The sequence below is a fragment of the Belonocnema kinseyi genome, chromosome 3 (genome assembly GCF_010883055.1).
Source record: "Belonocnema kinseyi isolate 2016_QV_RU_SX_M_011 chromosome 3, B_treatae_v1, whole genome shotgun sequence".
In the NCBI taxonomy this organism is placed as follows: domain Eukaryota; kingdom Metazoa; phylum Arthropoda; class Insecta; order Hymenoptera; family Cynipidae; genus Belonocnema; species Belonocnema kinseyi.
This window is the reverse complement of record NC_046659.1, coordinates 65,111,148-65,132,217: the sequence shown is the minus strand read 5'-3', so window position 1 is coordinate 65,132,217 and position 21,070 is coordinate 65,111,148. Positions and strand designations below refer to the sequence as shown.

Sequence of the window (21,070 nt, the reverse complement as noted above, 5' to 3'; positions counted from 1 at the left end):
AACTTACTAAACTACGTGTGAAAAAAACGGGTAAGGACACTCTTCCATCCATAAACGCCAACCCATGTGCGCGCCTAGAGGATCTTCTCTCAGGGAACAGAGTATAAATGTATAATCGTAAGACAACTTGAACAATGTTATCCGTTGTTAAATTGAACGATTAAAACATTTTTAATACTCAAGTTTACTTTTTGTGTCAAAGTCAATCACACAGGTAACTTAACAGTCTTTTTGTGTAACGTAACAGTCCAAATATTTTTGCTTTAAAAAAAAAAAGAAAAAACAATTTTTCGCCTAATTTATATTTAATTCATCACTTTCATTACAAAACTCGAAAATTATGTACTAGACGTTGTGAATAGTCAAACAAAAAGCCGACTTTTTTCAACAATGTAAAGAAACTTAAAAACCTACGGCCAAACGTATGTAACGTAACAGTCCGTGTTTAAACACTTATTACTTCTAAATAACAAGGGATACAGAAATTAATATACTTATATAAAATGTTACTTTAAAGGTAATCTTGTAGTGAAATGCATATGAAATATCCAAAATATCGAATTCTATGTGTTTCCAAAAATTTCATGTCAAAATATGCGATTGAAAGCAACGTAACAGTCCGCGTTTTTGGCCATAAGTATAATTGAGGAGTTCTGGACAAGAAGGCGACAGGCGGTCGAGAACGAGTAAAAGTATTGTCCAGGCTGTGACGTCAGGTATCAAAAGTGAAATTCGAAATTTGAAAAAAAAACAAAAATTTACAGTTTTTGTCTCCGGCTGCAAATATTCCGGTAAATAAATAAAAACTGACTTTTTTAAATTGAAAAAACCATGTTTTTTTAAATTCAACTCGCCGTGAGTAATGCGTTTATCAACTAATTAACACATTTCTTTTTGAGTTTTATTCGTGACACTCTAGAGGAGGACACAGTGTCCAAAAAGGGAAGAACATTAATTTCTAATGTTTCTTTTTAATCCGAATGAAAAACCACGTTTTTAGAATTTCACATTAAAAAAGTGAGCGATGAAGTTTGAGCTACGACAAACTCCTTGCCCATCCTTTGTTTTCTCCACTCGCTCGCACTAGTCAGCGTTCCGGCGGCGTCCCCTGAAAAATCCTGCAGTGTCGCGTCGCGAGCTCGTAATAAACTCGCTGTAATTATAGAACTAAAAATCAAATTGAATTGAGATTTTCCAAATAGTTGGCCAATACATTGGCGAAAAATTCGTTCGCTTGAAGTTTGTCGTAGCTCAAACTTCCTCGCTCACTTTTTTAATGTGAAAGTCTAAAAACGTGGTTTTTCCATCGACATATAAAAATGGACCGGCAATGCTCTAGGGAGAACGGTAATGGGCTCTAGAGAGAGAAAAAACATATGAGACGTAGACCTATCTCTTTCTAGATAAAGCTGATTGGTCGAGAAAATTTTCGTTGGGTGAAATTTGGCGCAGCACAGGACCGTGCTTTGTGTCGCGAGTGCCCCAATAATGTGACGTTTATCGCACTTTTCAGAATTGATTTATTTATAATTTATTTAATTATAATTTATTGTAAATAAATATTAAAAATGGTGGCAGCCTGTGTAGTTTGTGGGCGTTGTCAAGACGTTTATACGGGGATATGTTTTCATACGTAAATAAAGTTATTGAATATAGTAAAATAAAAAATGTTACAACAAAAACAAGACCTCAAAATATGAAGTTTTGTATCTATGCAATACAAATGATTATTTTTTATGTTATAGAAATATTGTTCAAATTATTGACAGTTTTTACATTATTTTTGAACTCACAAAACGATTATTATTGTAGCATTTTCAATGCAATTTCAAGAAGAATTCAAGGTTACCAAGTTTTTAAAATAATCTATCTGAAACAGGTTATTTTACATGAATGTTCTTTAAAATTCAATTTATTTTAACTACAAATTTCTAATGTATTGTTTATATTTTTTTTTAATTGACCGTACAGAATATTTAGGCAACACCCGGGGCCATCAAATCACTTGACAGAGTCCTGAAATAGATAATTGCAGGTCTACGTCTTGTATGTTTTTTCTCTCTCTGGAGCCCATTTCAGTACTCCCCAAAGCGTTACCGGTCCATTTCTATATGTCGATGGGTTTTTCATTCGGATTAAAAAAAAAAAAACATTAGACATTAACTTTCGACCCTTTTTGGACACTGTAGCCTCCGCTAGAGTGTCACGAATAAAACTCGAAAAGAAATTTGTTAATTAGTTGATAAACGAATTATTTACGGTGAGTTGAATGTGAAAAAGCATGGTTTTTTCAATTTAAAAAAGTCAGTTTTTATTTATTTACTGGAAAATTTGCAGCCCGAGAGAAAAACTACAAATGGAGACTCAGGTTCATTTTTCAAGAGCTATCTAACTATATTTTTGGTTTTTTCAAATTTCGAATTTCACTTTTGATACCTGACGTCACAGCCTGGACAATACTTTTACTCCTTCTCGACCGCCTGTCGCCTTCTTGTCCAGAACTCCTCAATTTTTCCGCCGGGGATCAGTTGGCCGATAACTTATTTCCCCGAAAAAAATAATGTATAGTTATTTTTAGGGTCGATAGGGTAGTGTTATAACGAAACTAATGCGGCAAAGAGAAAATTTGGAATTAATAATAAATTAATAATAAATGTTTTCGTTACAACATAAATATCACTTATTATTTGCAGAAGAAAGATTTTCATTGATTATTGCTGTATTCAATTATTTTGAAAGAAACTGAAATGCCTTTAAGAAAATTCTAATTCTTAATTCTCTCACCTGGTCTTTTTAGAGTATGATAATATTAACAATAATTGATAATAACAATATTGATATATACCTTCAAACAATTCAAACATACATTATCAGAATCAGTGGATGTTTCATTAACAGTTACGAAAGTGCAATCTTGTAAAATTTGAATTTTAGTGTTTTTTACACGTATTACGTTTACGGGTAATGACGGAAAATCTAAAATCCTTGACACACTAGCAAAAAAATAAAAAATATTTCTTTACGCAAGTTTTTTTTGATAAAAGAAGGAAACGATAAAAGTAGAAGGTCCAAAGATAATTTTGATAAAATTTGAAATATCATTAATCAAAGTATAACTTTGTGATTTCGTATCACACTTACCCCTATCAAGCATATTGCAAAAATAATTAATAGTTTAACATTTGAAAGGCTACTGAATGCACTTTGGTTGGTGGATCACTATTGGTGTCACTATTCTACGTCTCTTCAGTAGTTTTTTATTAAGCTGATAAAATCGTATTAGAGCTAAAAACTCAATATTGACGTATATGTTCTCATTTCTCGTTCTCAGAATCTTCGATTTCCTAATGGGATTTAAACGTGCTACATATCTTGGTCAAAGTAGGTAATTAGAAATACCAGATCAGCGCTCGGTCATTATAAACTTCCTATAGTTGCATCATTGAAACGAGCGTCCCAATTTATCAAATCGTTAAGATCGATAGTACGCACTTGCGGGAATGTCGATGGCTGGAGAAACTGGGGTGATTTTTACGTAGGCAGAAGTTCTTTTTTTCAAATTTTTCAATTTTACTAATCTCTCTTTCCCACGACATTGCTAATAGCTGCCAAGCCTCGACCCGACGCAACCCCGAGACTTCGCAAGCGATCAGGTATTAATTAGCTAATTTCCGTTAATTGATAACCGAGGACATTTTTTCAGTGTGTCTTTCCCAGGCTGGGGAAACGAGTGCGTCATAATTGAGTTAGCGTTACGCATTTAAAAAAAAGCTACGCTGCGTTCTGCCTCTTCAAGCTCGTTTTCCTTTTTTTCTGCCCCACCATACATTTCCACGCGTGAAGACTTTACTCGTTTGCTGAACTACCTTTTAAAAACGTATTCTTTAAATCCTGTATTTAACGTTACGCTAATTTTACGTGATGAATATTTACGCAACGCCTGGAGTTTTGCGAATATTTTACTAATATTTTAATTTTGCGCTATTATTTGCACATTCGCAAAGAAAAAGATATTAGTAATAACTTTGGCAAAACCTTGTATTCACTAATTGTTAGCTTAAAGAAACATTGTTCTATAATTAAAGCATGTTTTACTTTTTGAATTAATCATGCATTTGAATACTTATTTGAATAACTAATAAATTATAGCAATAAATGGGGCTACACTTTTGTTAAATTGTGTTTTTTTTTAGAAATTTAAAACATTGATAAGAGTCAAAAACTCTAAAAACATATGTTAACCTTACAAATTTCTCTAATGCAAACATCTTAAAACATTATGAAATATAATAATATTAATAATTTGATTGCTAAGACTCACCAATAAATGTAAAGAACTGTACACATTTTTACATTTTTTAATTCGTCTACAAAATAAAAAACTCTACTTCAATTTTTTCAGAAAGAGAATAATCTTCTAATCACTTTTCAGATCATCAGTATCGAGCTCGTTTGAAAAAATTGGGCTAACTTAAAGGATAGAAAAAAAAAACATTTTTATTTAATATAAAGTAAATTTCCCAAAATTGTAATACTTTTGATAACTGTTATAAATTCAAAACATAAAGCATACTCCTTAATGAATGTCGTGAGCTCATTTTGAAAAACAAGTTCTAGATAATATGTATTTGTATCTAGAAAAACATTAGAGAACCGTTAATAAATATTTAACAATTTTAGAATTATTCAAATAGTTTTTAGGTTTTCACTTTAAAATGCTTTTTCTCGCGCACAAATGAATATTATCAACTGACGATTTTTTTCCTCTCTTATAAAAATATTTTACAATATTTCGTACAGGTTTCGAAGTCTGCAAAATGTATAAATAATTTACCATCATTTAAAATTTTGCTTTTGAGATACGATTCTTCAACAAAAATACATAATTTAACATCAACTAGGATTTTATTTTTAAAATTGCTCCTTAATATAGAATTTTAATACTTTTCGTGGCATTTAAAAAATAATTTACTGTTAAATAAAATAATGTTTTTAACTGTTAAAAATTTTGTAGTCGCCGGCACACAATATTATTCTTAGCCATTTTCTTGGCCTCTTAAATTTCAAAAACTGTAGAATCGTATAAAAATTAAAAATAATAAGAAATAAAAGTAAATTGTATTTCGTAAGAGTTGACCAAGAACGAAGCATAAAGGAATGGAATCGAAGGCTAGGGTTTATTATTTGAGTAAACATGCTTTACCTTTTTTATTTCTAAAAGCGCAAGGGTTTCATAAAAACTTAAAAAATGAAATTATCGAGGAAATAATATATTTTTTAGATGGAAAGAAATTTTCGTTTTTAATATTTTAAATTATACTGAATTAAAAAATTAAAATTGAATTATTTTAACCCTTAAATGACACACATCCAAAAAATAACGTAGCTGACACTTGTGGTCTTTTGGACCCCAACGTTTTTAAACTGTTGTAAAAAGTTTAATTTTGGATATTTTTGTTAAGATGTTTTAAGTATTCTTTAACATCTCTTTTAAAGAATCAATCGGTATAGTAACTTAAACTTTATTTTTAACACTTAGAAAAACAATGAAAAATTAATGGAATTTACGAATTTTTATATTCGTTGAAAAATGGTCTGGGGTGCAATGGACCCCAGTGTCATTTAAGGGTTATTATTATTACTTTAAAATGCATCAAAGTCTATGAATTTTTAAATGCATTTTTGTGGAAAACTGAATTGAATTACTTGTTTAGTATTTCCTATATTGTAAATAGTTTTATTTAGAAATTTATATTTTTTGCCTTAATTTTAATTCATTTCGTGTATTTATACAGATTGATCGACGAAATTTACCTTATCATTTCTGTTAATTATTTACTAAAATCTAACTAGTTTATATTATAATCAAATGATTTTTAAGACTGTACTAAAGTTATTTGAAGTTCAAAAATGACCTTTTCTAACAATGATTTATAAATTCGAGAAAAATATTCCCATTGTTAATTGAAACTAATTTTGGAAGAGAATAAAAGAAACTTAAAGAAAGAACATTTCTGGTTAAAATTGTTTATTTAACAATATTTACATGGAGTGTTAAGTTTTTCCTTTCTCTTCAGGTAAAAGTTGCAGTTCTTAGTTAATTGGATTGATGTAATGCTCATTTTATTCCTTGAGAGATTCTTTACAAATCTCTTTGGTAGTACTTTTTTATTTAAAAATGTTTATTTAGGATTTACACAATTGTTATTTTTATAAACAATATTTTTCTCAAAACAATATTGTGTTAATAAAAATTTACCAGAGGTTTGAAGAGAATCTTTCAAGAAATAAAATATGCCCTACAGCATCAGGTTTAATTAAGAATTGCAACTTTTACCTAAAGAGGAAGAACAAGTATATAATTCAATATAAATATTTTTAAATACGCCATTTTAACCTGAAATGTGTTTTTTTTTAATTGCCGTATGTTCTCTTCCAAAATTAGTTTTAATTAAGAATGGGAAAATTTTCCTCTATTTTATAAATCATTTTTTAAAAACGTCTTTTTTATACTTTAAATAACTTTAGCACTTTCGTAAGATTAATTTAATTATAATATAAATTAGTTAAACAATAGTAAACAATTAACAGAAACGGTAAAATAAATACTGTATATGCTATTTTATGTAAATACAGAGCATGTATTAAAATTAACGAAAGAAATGATAAGTTTCTCAACAAAACTATTTAAAATCAAGGAAATAGTGAAATACTAAACAAGAAATACAATACAATTTTACACAAAAATGCGTTTACAACATCCGTAGACTTTGATAGACTTCGAAACAATTGTAAATGTTCAACTGCTTTCAGAATTTAAGTATCTGCTATGGAATAAAACAAAAACCCACAATTATTTACCTTAAACTGAAACCAGTCCAATTATATATTGTAATTAGCATAATAAATCAGTCAACATCGACTAATTTAAGTTTAATGTTTAACCAATCAACTTTAAACCTCAATTATAATAAGAATTCCTAAATTATTCTGTAAAATGCAGTAAAGACAGACAGTTGGCGTTGGAAAGACAGAGACTTTTAAATTTAATTGAGCTCTTATTTTATTATCCATTGAGATTGTGAATGTTCAAAAATGAAATGAAAAAATGAGTTAAACAATAACTTACTTGGTAGCAACAGGCACGAGGGTCCAGTCGTACCCCTGCAGAACTTTTGCGACGGCCGCGCTGATTCCTTCCCCTCCATTTGGTCCAATCCCCGCATTATTGTTCTTGTTACTACAATTATTATTTTTAACATTATTCACTCCCGAGGGAATCATACACGACGTCTCTCCTTCATTATTTTTTCGCTTCGCAGACGCATAACGATAAGCAACTTCCACCTCCGAAGCATCCATCCCCGATGCTGTCACAATCTCATTCATCTTTCTTTTCCCGCAAGAAAAAGCTTCTACATCCGAAGAAACTATTCCTGCAGATTCTCCAATAATTTCATTCACTTTCCTCTTCAAAGCTGGACATCGAAATGCAGCTTCAGCCCCAGAGCTGACGGAACAATTCGATTCCGACATAAATTCGTTCATCTTTCTCTTCACACAAGAATAAGCTTCTTCTGCTCCAGAGGGAACATTTCTCATTTCCACTGAAATATCATTCGAATTACTCTTCCCACAGGAAGAATATGACACTTCAGATTCCTGGTCCAGTCCATAAGAATCTTCTTCTTCTTCTTCACTAGAACTTCTTTTTACTTGATTATAAGACATTTCTTCAGAAGGGCTTCTATCTGGAGATCGATCAGCAATCCGGTTCACCCTTTTTTTTCCAGATGTGCAAGAATGCGTAACTTTCGCACCCGGATTAACGTGATTTCCTGAAAGATTTGATGATTCTCCCATAATTTCGTTCATCTTCCTCAAAACAACCACGTTTTTAAAATCTAGAGGATAATTATAATTGTGTAAAATTTATACACTGAAGATTCGCATTCTTCCTGGAAAATGGAATAGGTCATGAAGTACGCAATCTCACTTCTTGGGGCATAAATCAAGCAGCTGGATATAGCTGATCTTTACTCTTTGACTCCTCGCACGTAAGCTGTCAGGTTTAATTAATTTGTTCGATTAACACAACACTCGTAATACGGGGTCTTATTATCTTTGCATATATTTATCAACGCTCAAGAAATAATTGTTAACACTCATTCGGTTGCGTCATTGTTCCATTACAATGCAAAGTTTATATAGATGAAGTTTGCAACTTCAAACTTCTAGATACAAGTTTTCAGCAAATCTTCTGACCAAAATGGGTAAGTTGGGTTCTTCAATATATCCCTTTGAAAAAGCACTTTTGTATGGTATTGAGAAGAAACAACTGTTTATTCCGAAAAAGTTTTCAGAGGGTCCAGTGTCTTACACTCACTGAAATGTCTTCACGTACACTCACTAATATCTCACGTCTAAAGACAATGTAGCACAAGCTATGCAGATATTTTATCAAATCCCATTTTCAACAAAATTAAAGAATTTTGATTACGGGTTCAGTGATTCCATTTTTGAAAATAGAGTTTGGTAGTCGAAATTTCTTGGTATGATTTATTGGAAGAAATAAGATGATGTGAAGAAAACAAGTAAGATTTAAATTAAAGAAATTGAAGGCACTTTTAGCGCGCACGGTTATTTTGTGTATACGGAAGTCTGTGGAAGAAACGTCAAAATATGAAACTGGTCCCACCGGGTTTGTGATGTGCGGCGCGATCAGCGCAGAAGTGAGGTGGTTGGATTGCCTCGGGGCAGTTTCCACCACGCGACTATCCATAGAAGGCGGGGCGAACGCCTGCTGTTAACACTTGTTGCTTCGAGGACGATAGAATGAGTGCAAGAGAAAAACTAAAAAAGAGAGAAGACTGGCCAAATTCGTTGGAAAGAAAGAGAAAGAACGCGAAATTTGATAAGGAGGATTGAGGGTGAGGGCAGCAGGAAAAAGATTGAAATGCATCTAGAAATTTGCCAGTAATCCGAATGAAATTTCAAATTAAGGGAGTATGTTTAATTTTTCAAGTTCTTTCTAAAAATAATTTATACTTGATGTTAGTTTCGTTTCCTTCTCTAAAAAATAGGTGCGTCACGAATATCTGGCAAGCATTGTTGTCGCTTTTCGTCAGTGTGAATTGGGTAATTTGAAAAAATATTGCAAATTCGCATATATAATTAACAAAGCCAGATATATTTAGCACAATTAAAATTTGTATTTGACATGTGTAAAAGTAAGTAACCCCCTAAGAAAGTTAATTTGAGCTTTTCCAATCAAAAATTGGACCTACTTTTTAAATTTTTGATCCTGTGATATGATAAATTTTACTTGAAAATCTACACTTTAGATGTTTTCCATATTTTTGAAGATGGATACGTTTCGAAGAGATAGAAAGTGCTAGGAAATTGCTATTTTCCGGTTTGGAATTTGGTTACGACTAAGTTGAAGTTGGAGTTTGTTATTCAAAAACGTTTAAAATTCATGAAGTACATAGTTCATTTATTTCTCTGTACAAAAATGTTATTAATTTCCAGCCCGATTAAACTGTTTAATTAATGAGTTCTGTAAATTAAGTTACTTACCATAACCTAAAACTTATAAATGCTCGTTATTTTTACATTTGCAAGGGTTAAAAACGCTGCAATTTTTAAATAATTTATTTACTATTTAATCAATAAATAAAATTATTCAAATTTGCAACAACAGGATTGCTAGAAAATCTGAATTTTTGAATTCCCTAACATTCGTTGACTCCGCCCAGACCAATTTTTAATTGTCCTTGACGGTTCTAAATTTTTCTTCTGGAATAAAAACACCCTTGCACCTAGGAGATCAGTAATGTTAATGTCACTCTATATTATTTTTAACAATAAGAATTTAATTCAATTTTGTTCTGTTTTTGGTGGTTCATGGTCCCTTATTGATTAACATACACTCAACTCCTGATAAAAGATCCCCCGGGTTACGATATTCCAAGAATTAAAAGTCATTGGCAGTTTCTTGATGAGGGAAACCCCGAGATAGAGAGAGAGGCGGTGCTCAGTCAAGCGTGACAAACGGCATAAGGGCGGCATTCTTAGGGCATTAGTTGAATCAGGTTGCGTTATGCGCCTAATCCAACAGAAATGGTCCAGCGGCCCTGTCTATTTATGTTTTGATTTCCCCTATTTAGGATAAAGGCCACTGGCAGCCATGCTCGAAACCATTCTTATATCGAAAGTTGAGTGTACAAGAATTTTTAAGAATATAGTCGAGTGCTTAACTCAAAAAGATAAATTTAGTACCAAAAATGTGACTCGAAATGCACAGACATTTTAAAATTAAAGGTCAAAACGTCGCCAAGTGTCATTTGTTGATTGTGCATTTTCTTTTGTTAAAGCTCCTTCGGCATTAAGGAACACATTCTCATCACATATCTCGTGCTTCGCGCTAGATTTTGTTCAAAATATGAACTTTTCTGCATTACGTTCAACACTATCATATCAAATGTATATTACATTTATTTCTGTACCTCGGCCTGGGGTTTCTTATATTCATACATTGCAAAATAAAGTACAAATATTATTTATCATGATTACTTTAATATTTGTTCTTTATTTTGAATTAAATTTTAATGCCAGCTACCCTGAAAAATGTATCATTTCCATAAATGTATATTATTGCAATTCATAATATGCATTGGTATTCAAACAGACGTATTTTCATTGTCTTGTTTTTATAATTATTTTGATTGCATACGTAGTTTTTTAAATATACTAAAAACAAGACAATGAAATATGTCTCATTCAATATCAGACCATATTATGAATTATATTAATATACATTTATTAAAACAATACGTTTTTCATGGTATCTTTGAATAAAGATTAATGCAAAATAAGGAACAAATATTCATGTTTTCGCTAAAGCCGCAGGGGCTTTAACAAAAGAGAATTCACAATCACCAAATTACCAATTTTAAAGATATTTGCACAAATGTTTGGGAAGTACAAAGACTAAGCACACAGGACGAAGTAAATACATTATCGAGGGCGAAGTTAGTGATAAATATATTATTAATTACGAAGCGCGAGATCCAATAGACAGCGCTCTATATAGGCACATTCAAACTTGCTTTTTATAATACTTAAAACGAACACTACACATCCTATCAAAAAATTATTCATACAAAATTTTTAGCTATTTCTTAGATGAATAACTTTTGTTTGTTCATGTTTTTCGTGATTTGAGTCGTTTGTTCAAAAATTTAATTTTTTATTTTTCATTTAGTTTTTGACTAATAAAATTAAAACTGTGCAATCTATAAAAAAGTGATTGATGACAAATATGTAGATCTTTTCTGGGTGCACAATTTTTGTTTTGTCATCTTTTTTCGTATCTTTCAAAATTTGACTGAAGGTTCAAAAAGCAAAGTTTTTCTTCTCTTGGTTTTCTTTTCGTATCTTGCGTTGTTTGGCTTCAAATGTTCAGTATCGTTTGGTTTTTTTATTTCGTTTGGAAATGCTATAATTCTGCTAATTTTCTTTGGGTGTACTTCCGGAAAGGCAAAACCTCCGATTTTGTTTAAACTCCATATACTAATGTATTTTGATACGCTGATAATTTATTTAACTCTACGAACTTTTTGACAATATGTCATATGATATAACAAATGATTAAAAATTTTGTCATTAAAATAAATAATTTTGGAAAATAAGATCTCAGTGTTAACCAGATAAATTATAGTTCATACAATCTTCAAGTTCAAGTTCAAAAGGATACTGAATTACATTTTATCCAGAATAGTTAAAATTTTCCATTGGTATTATTATACCATCTCTTTAAATTAGAATCACTGAAAAATGGAAATTGACTGAGAATCATTGACTATTCACTGAAATTTCATATTTCACTAGTCTTTCAGTAAGTTCAGAAAAAATGTTCTTCATTCAGCAAAATCGTTTTGTTGATCGCACTTGATTGTTTTTAGAAAACATTTTGGTTAAATAAACCATATTTTTGCTTAGCTGATGAACTTCGTTTGCTCCAAAATATATCAAAGTTTTTGGTTGAATCATTTTGTTGATTTTAAGACATATTTGGTTGATTCAACAAAATTTTTGGTTGCATCTATCAAATAATATAAGAGAGAATTTCACTAGAATCAAGCAAAATATTTGGTTAATTCAACCAAAACTTCACATTCAAAAATTATGTAGCGAACGTAAACATTCGCCTTTTTCGCCCTCAGTTATAGCGTGATTAGTTTTTGGTAAAACGAAAGAACAATTTTTTTTAATCAAAATGAACAAAGGACCCTGCCCAATTTTTATTGAAAATTACTTAGCGTGGAATTATCTCTTCTTGTGACATTTAGTAGTTAATATAAACTACTGAATAATTCACACAATATGGCACAATTCTATGGTAATTAGCTTTGGATCCTTTACGGTTAGACGAACTATATAGGTTTTGGTTAAATCAACCGAAATATTTTCTTAGACTAGGAAAACACTTATTTAAATTAACTAAAATACTTTCTTCGATCGAGCGAGACATTATATAAATGTTACTTGGATCAAACTCATATTTTTTTATGCATATAATACCCATATTCAGTGAAAAGAACTAGAATTTCAGAACATTTTCACTGAATTTGCAGGAAGATTTCAACTTCGAGGAGATTATAAGGGAAATATTGTATATCAATTTTAGCAATATAAACAAAAATGATAAGAATAACTCACGTTTGTCAGAAACTTATATTTTAATCTAAAATCAAAGAAAAAATAAGAATTTAAAGTAAGAGGTTCAGGAAATCCAGATTGCAAAAACGCGCTTTTCATCCTGCATCTCTGGATTTCTTTTTTTCATCATTGTATAAAGAAATACGCCTTTTTATCTGCCGGCTGTTTAGGTATGACACTTATCATTCATATAATGAGATATAATATGTTGGGCCTAATTGTGGGAAAGTCCGTTGTTCTGTCAACGTGTCGCATCGTGGCCAAGAGCTTTTTCACTTTCAAGCGAAACATATTATATCCCATACTTATTGCATGCAGGGTCCAAATATTTATAACGCAAACATTAGTACACAGTAAGGGTCGTTTTCACTTGAGAAATGCCAAGACCTGATACTTCTTGCCCGCAAAAGTTGCAGGGAGTCTAAAATATTAGAAAATAAGAAATTCACACTATCAAAACAAGACTTTCTTTCTTATCAATTTGATGGTCTGGTCTGATCCAGGTTTGGTGCTGATCAGCCAAATAAATACACTTATAGTGTCGATTCAAACAAAAAATCGTAATAGGAACGTAAAACACACGAAAGTGATGACATAAGAAAAGGTGATATGTTTTGATGACTTCAAATAAAAAGTGACCTCACACATGACATTACTTTTAAAATTCGACTGTCATGTTCGCACTCGTGATTTAAACACTTTTTATACGAGTTAGAGTATATTTTTCCAGCAGATACTGTTCCACAATTATACTTCAAAAATTGAAAAATTTATCGACTCGGGAAATGATTTTCGCTATATAATTAAAATAATTATAACAACGCTTTGCTATACAACTTTGAGGTTATGTCTCACATTTTGTATTCTAGTGTTACTGTATTTATTAGTGAATAAGTCTGAAATCACTGATTAATCAATTAAATGTCTGATTACTATTCCAATTATTGAATCTTTCACTGATTTATATTCAGGGAGCAGGGACTCAATTCTCACCACTATTACACATTTAAATTTAAGGGCAGCTCATTTGATCCTAAAGCATAATTTTCAAATTATTCACAACCATATCTAAAAATAAATAAATATTATTAAGCTTTATCTCCTTGAATTACAAAAAGAGAAACAAAATTTTTTTTTGGATGTTAAAATGTTAAAATAACCAAAAAGATTTAGTTGAGTCAACCAATTATTTTTTTGTCCATGTAGTAACCGTATTCTAGGATTGAAGCAGCACAACGTTTTTTGATTCAACCGAATAGGTTTGCGAATGTTTCTGCATTGATGGACAAAGTAAAATATTTGATTACACGGGAAAAATAAGTTTTCAAAACTTTACTTGACGAGTCACGGAATAATACACAGACTCTTTTAATTACTTCAAGGGCTACCTTGCACATCGTAAAAAACGTTATACGGAATTTTTATAAATTTGCAGCCTATCCGAAAGTTTTAGAAGTCTTTAATTAACTTACACAGTATTTAAATTAGATATGTGTGGCTTCGATCCTGAATCGGGGGAATCGAAACGTGAACAAGTAGGACCACATGAATCGTTTCTGTTGAATTTGGACACATGACGCAACTTGATGCAACTAATGCGTTGAGAGTGTGGCCCTCGAGATGTTTGTCACGCTTGAATGAGCACCACTTCTATTTCGGCCCCGCGGCTCCCCTGATCATGAACCGGCATTTTCCGTCAGTTCTAGGAATACCGTAAATCGAGGGTTTTTATATCGGGAGTTGAGTGTGGTTGTAAGTCATTTTATTTGTGCCAATGATTTTGAACTGTGCTCATCAATAAGGTATCGTAAACCACAAAACAGAGAAGAAATGCATAAAATTCTAATTGTTAAAACAAGTATAGAATATCTGTATTTCCTAAAAACTGAAAGTTCCCCCGTTGCACAACCGTCTTCATTTTAATTCATTTTTTGTTCCCCCTTCACACGGATTTAGTATCTCGTTTGCTCTCAGTACTCGGTGTAAAATCTGTATAATTTATTTTGGTCATGTCTCTCGTCAGTAAGAGTTTCCATAGCAACGATATTCTCGCGGGAGGTGAACCAATCCGATAGTTTCTTGCTCCTCCCATCGTTTACCTCTCTCTTGTACATTCAATTTTACATTCTATCTGTTACACTCGCTTCCCTTCGCTTCCTCCTACACCTCCTCTGGTATTGGTTGTCTCGTAGCCAATAATTATGACGTCACGTGCACCTAGTGCCTGCTGCTACATATATATATGCTCTCTTTTACGATACACTAGCTAGAAAGGTTTAGATTTCAAGCTGCCCTAATCCATCAAATCCCTTTCTTCCTGCCGAGAGGGGTGACTTTTTCAAATGTTTATCAGCTTGAGATCAGATTAACCCCAAAGAAGAAGATCAATTATTGTTCAAAATACGAACTCATTTTCAAATCGGACAAAAGCAGTCTATTTCGACTCAGAGGATCATTTTCTACTCAAATATGTGGTTTTTCAAACGGAATATCTTAGGTCGTATCTTGCCAATTGGTCGAAAATTTTTTGTTGACGAAGTTATGCGAGTAATTGAATTTTAAAAATATGGTCATTTGTCTTTTTGTTTCTAATTCTTTTAAAATTTCTCGTCCTCTTTCGAAATCCTTTGTATAATGTAAACAAAATTCCAAATTGTCAAACTCATAGCGGTTTTACTGAAAATATTACCTTGCAGAGAAGACAGAACTTTTTTATTTTCATTAAAGTAAGTCCTCTTTGGGTTTTCATCAAACAATAAACTGTATTGCTTTGAAACAAAAATTCATGTGAAAAGATTTTATACATATATTCACAAAAATCTCAAAAATAACATAAGACAGAGAAACGTGTCAAGAGACATTTTTCTAAAACTTGTTTAGAGAAACTATTTTCTTTCTTTGACTTTTTTCGCAACTTGTGACATTTTGTGAAAAAACGTGAATCTTCGTTTTAACATAGAAAAAATAGTTGCTTGAAATTTAAGTGACTGCGTCTATGAATTTTCGACTTTTCTTCGATTATTCAATAATAGTTACGTGAAATGCAAGAATGTTTACTACATTTTCTTAACAATGGAAAAATTACATGAAAGTCTGATGTCAAGTCTACCCAAGTGGATATATTATATCTGGTTTTTATACAATAGTGGACAAGCCGATAATTTCATTTGTTTTTATAAATTTTTCTATATGAAACAAAAAAAATATCAGTGTTTTGTCGACTATAGCTAGACTGTCTAGTCTGGAAGACCTGATCTAGCCAAATAAAACGTTACACTTTTAACCAGGCTCAGGCAAGACCATCTGGTCAGTGGCATGACTGTGAACCATACAGTCTGGTCTGGGCCGGGTCAACGCCAGAATATTTTTCCACGCGGGGGGCTATACTCTTTACATCAGAATTACTCAAGAAAAGAAATTAAGATTAAAAAAACAGTGGATAATTACTGTTCAAACAGTTGATACTTATTAAATTTAGAAAGGAATATTAACAAACAAAAACATACACAAAAAAGTCCATTTGTGTAACATAATTGCACGAAAGGACTTAAAATGAGATAAGTATGTTTTCAAACAACAATGTAATCGGCAGTAAGTCTAGACCTTGTTGTTCTCTAAACTCTAAAGTTCGTTTTTTGGTTGGCACTGGCCTTGTTAATAAATCGGTATCCTCGAAACACAAACAGTCAGAGCCTCATAAACCGCTTCCAGTTGAAATGCACAATATTTCTCAATATACTCGACTGAGTACTCGCGCCCTGAGAAACTGTGTGGGCCAACAGTTCTAGGAATTACATAACCGAAGCGGATTCTATGGGACCTGGAGTGTACCTATATTAGAATTAAAAATATCATACTTTTAACAACAAATTTTATAATTTTTGGGAAATCAGTATAATAAGTGTAATGACTAAATTGAATTCGGCTTAAAGTGAACGGAAATATGGTTCAAAATTATACTCTATTCCGAGTCAACTTTCCAAAATTTGATTCATTTTGATGCTCAATTAAGTCACAACTACATTTATGATTTTCAACTATTTGCATTTTCCATTTTTCTTAACATTTTCATATTTTCTACTGTGATTTTCCAGTGAATTTAGTGAACTTGACGGATTTTTCAGTTTCCTCTGCATTTTATTCATGACAATTTCACTGAAAATCAGTAACTTCTTTTTCGAAAATTCAAACAGGAAAAACTTCACTGAAGTTTACTATTATTTCTCTGGTCACCAAAGTAAAAACTACTGAAATATGTAGTGTCCGTCACTGAAAATTCTAGTCTTTTTTAACAGGGCGAATCAGTAAAATTCGACTGATTCTCAATTAAGTTTCACTGATTTAAGTTCAGAGGCTGAATTTTTACAGACAATATTCATTTTGCGCTGATTCTACAATAATGTAGAGAGATGTCTGTCTACTACAGTCAGTCAATTTCTCAGATACTTCAGTATAGTTACTGATTTATCAGTGAATTCTTGCTATCTCGAATTGAAGAAGTTATACATTATGCATTTTCAGCAGCAAATCTTATTGTTCATGTTCAATGTTGTCTGTTATTATTTACAAAGTTTCTATCTAATTCAGGATCGTCTCTCTGAAATAGAACCAGTGAGATTTTATTAGTAGAAATATCTATAAAAGGCTCGAGGATTGTCAGTGGAATACTTATTATTTATTTGAATTGATTGTTATTAAAAGTTCAGAAATTCGTTCACTAAATTTAAGTGAAATAGACAAATAGGTATTTCCATGCTAAACTCTCAAATCTGGGGTTAGAGCAGTCGAAACTCTCGAATCTCGTTTTATGTTGGCATCTGACCAAGCTACGCGTACGTGACGCTACAGGCCTACACAAAACGAGATTTGAGAGTTCAGACTGCTAACCCCAGGTTTGAGAGAATAGCATACAAATCCCGAAATTATGAAACAAACAAAAACATTTAAGAAATGTGAGAAACTTTCATAAAAATTCAACGACAATTATTTATTAATTTCAGGCAACTTGCATCATCTTTTTAATATGTATTGTTTAGTTAATGTAGTTGCTTTTTTTAACTAAAATAGTTTTAAGATTATATACTCTCTAAATTTGAATCAGTAAGAAACGGGTCACTTTGATTCTACGACGAACTATCTCCAGCTGTTTTGTCAATAAAATCTCACTGATTCTAAAAAGTAAATAACAGATCGTGAAGGTCGGCATACATAAAGTGATTTTCATAAGCGTTTAATTTTTTTTAATATTTGAAAACGTTATTTAAAGTTTAAACTATTGAAGTGAACGCAGCGATAACCCTTAGTCTACTTCCAATAAATCATTCTCCTTTTCTTGGAGATCTCATGCAATTTGTCGATGTGTGGGTCAGCAGTAAAGGTTTTTTTGTCACGTCTCATAATTCAGTCCCCAGGACCTCGAAATTTTTTCTCGCTTTCGTCAGGGTCATATTAAATCTTATAAACACCCAAGAAGAAAGAAAATAGAAGGAATAAAGTAATTAAATGTTAAATAATATATTAAAATTAGTCTTGCTTAAATCAATGTATTAAAAATGTATTAACATATATACTATATAGGAACATAACATATGAAGAAATATTATGCACAAATATTTGATAATAAAATCAGCAGACTTAATATCTCTTTATATCGTCCGATCCTGATGCAATAAAAGTTTTGCCAGCTAGGAATTTCTTACTTCCTCAATAAACCTTTCGAAGATTGTGGGACTTTTTGTTATGGAGAAAACGAGATCCACGCGGTAGTCTACATTTCTAAGTTACAAAAGCAATACTTACGCCAACGTAACTTTAAAAGTAGTTTTTTACAATTTTGCTTCTTACCTTAAATTTCAGTTAAGGGAGAAAAGACTTTTATTTATCAATAAATTAAGACTACATTTTTTCATGAGTTTAGTGACTACTTTTTCTTATGAATTAAAAAAGTAGTTCAACTTTCAACAAAGCAGTTGCTTTTTTCAAAAAAAGATAAATTCACAGGGAAAAAAATCTGTCAAAAGAACAATCTTTCTACAGAATAGTGGCATTTTTAAAACAAATAATTGAGTTTTTAAACAAGAAAATTAATTTTCTACTAAAGAAGACGAATTCTCAATAAAATACTTTAAAGTAAGTATATTAATTTTTTACAAAAAATACGAATTTTCAACAAATTATATACCGTTTTAAATAAATAGTTGAATTCTTAAACTGAAAAATATAAATTTTTTACTTAAAATGGAATAGTTAAGTATTTATTTGTAAAAATTATTTTTCTATAAAGCAGTAAAAGATTCTCTGCCAGATAGTTAAATTTTTTACTAAATTGTTGAATTTTCAAGCCTGAAAGACGAATTTCAAATGCGAAAATTTTAATTTGCAAGAAAAAAGTTAATCTTAAACCAAAAAGTTCAGTTCTCGACCAAATACTTAAATTACTAGTTTAAAAAATTAATAAAAAGAAATTATCAAAGCAACCCAATTTTCAACCAAACAGATGAATTTCAAACAAAAATTTATGAATCTTAACCAAAAAACAGAATTTTTATAAAGCTGATTAACTTTCACGCAGAGTTGAATTTTTAACCTCAAATTATGAATTTTCAACAAAAAATGTATAATATTTGATATTTCGAGAAAAAATAGTTTAACTTTAAATAAAAAACAGTTGAATTTGTAAGCAAAAAGCTGCATTTTTATTCAATGAAATCCATTTTCTTACTAAAAAGACGAATTTTGAAGAAAATATATCAATTTTCAACCAAATAGTTAAACTTTCAATAAGTACGATTTTTTCTACCAATAAAGATGAATTTTTTTAAATAGACATGAATTGTTTACTGAATAATTGAATTTTTAACTTAATAAGATCAATTTTCAACCAAAAAAGGAACTTTAAAATTTTTAGTTAAAAAAATTAACTATCAACAAAGAAAAGGAATTTTCAACAAAAAAGTTCAGTTTCAAACAAAACTGCTTTATTTTTAACCGAACAGTTGCATTTTTAACCTAAAATACGACATTTCTGCAAAAAAGAAGAGTTTAGACATTTAAAATTTAGAAAATTTAGGAAAAGATCAAAATAGATGAATTTTTAACTAAAAAATTGTTTTAGTCCAGAAAAAAATTTTAATTAAATTTTTTAATTTTCAAGACAAAAAGATGGATTTTTAACCAAAAAGGATATCTTTTTAGCAAAATGATTACATTATGAACAAAATACTGTGAAACCCTTTAATAGCCCTCCCTTCTGTAGCCCTTCCGAGAATCGACGTCGCGCCGCGGCTATGTGTAACAGGAGAGTAGACTTTCAGTTCGGATCTAAGTGGAAAACGAGAAAAGAAGAGAAATACTATGAACCCTAGGATAAATAAAATAGGAATTTTGAGCATTTATAGGCGTAATGTTAATAATTTAAATAAACACTGAAGTGCCAGAAACAAAAGACCTTGGATACTAATGGTCCCCAGTGGGGAACCTCATATGACGACTTTGTGAGGTTCTTCACTTGGGGTCATTGCTTGAGAGGTTGATCAGCAAGCTGGGTCAGAGCAGTGTTGCAGGACGAACGTGTTACTTAATCTTAAATAAGTAACACTAGATTTCTAGATAATTCTAAAAAAATCTATACTTCCTTCCTCACATTACTCCCTTCCTCACCGTGTGAGTTGCGCCTACCCCGAAAGGGAAATGGCTTAATGATACCATAATAACATATTAGGTTAGCAAAATGTTAATTATGCTTAGAAAATAAAGTTAATTTTTTATTTTTTTATTTTATTATTTTTTTATTTTTTAATCAAAAAGTGTTTACACTTTTTAATTTCGAATAGACACTTTTAAATTTGGACTAAAAACATTTGGTTACCTGAAGAAATTGTAAAAGGGTACATTTGTAAAACTAACATACTTATCGTTAATAATACATTTTATTTTCTAAACTGATTTCATGAAGGTTCTAGTCTTATTCAATTAACATAATTTATATTTTATATGTATGCCCATAACCTAAGCTTACAAAATCTTACCAGGTGGGGAGGGGGGGGGGGTCGAAGCAAATTCACAGTATCTTACATGGGAGAGGGTGACAATTTTAGAAAAATACCTTACGCATAGTTTGTGAAAGACCACTTACTTGTTCATTCATTAATTATTTCGTAAGTGTGTGATTATTATTTTGGATATAAATACTAATAGTAAAAGGTAATACTAATATTATTAGGGAAATTACAAGGAATATTATTACAATTTTCAATAAAGTAACATACATTTTTTACACTTTAATGTTTTATTGATTTTAGTGTTTTAGTGATTCGCAGTGATGCCTTATGTATGTAACGTTTTTTAC

At 31.0% G+C, this 21,070-nt stretch overlaps 2 protein-coding genes across 4 annotated transcripts in view; one reads left to right on the top strand and one right to left on the bottom strand.

Annotated features, from left to right (window-relative positions):
- The window catches only part of LOC117169864 (transcription factor Sox-10-like), a 37,222-nt gene extending 28,523 nt beyond the window's left edge, over window positions 1–8,699 (bottom strand). The window contains exon 1 of the mRNA XM_033356372.1: window positions 7,130–8,699. Within this exon, the coding sequence (XP_033212263.1) occupies window positions 7,130–7,875 (746 nt within the window). The 5' untranslated portion in view covers window positions 7,876–8,699. The remainder of the gene's footprint in view (window positions 1–7,129) is intronic.
- LOC117169284 (transcription factor SOX-9-like) overlaps window positions 1–21,070 on the top strand; it is a 92,279-nt gene that overhangs the window by 26,959 nt on the left and 44,250 nt on the right. The window lies entirely within an intron of this gene.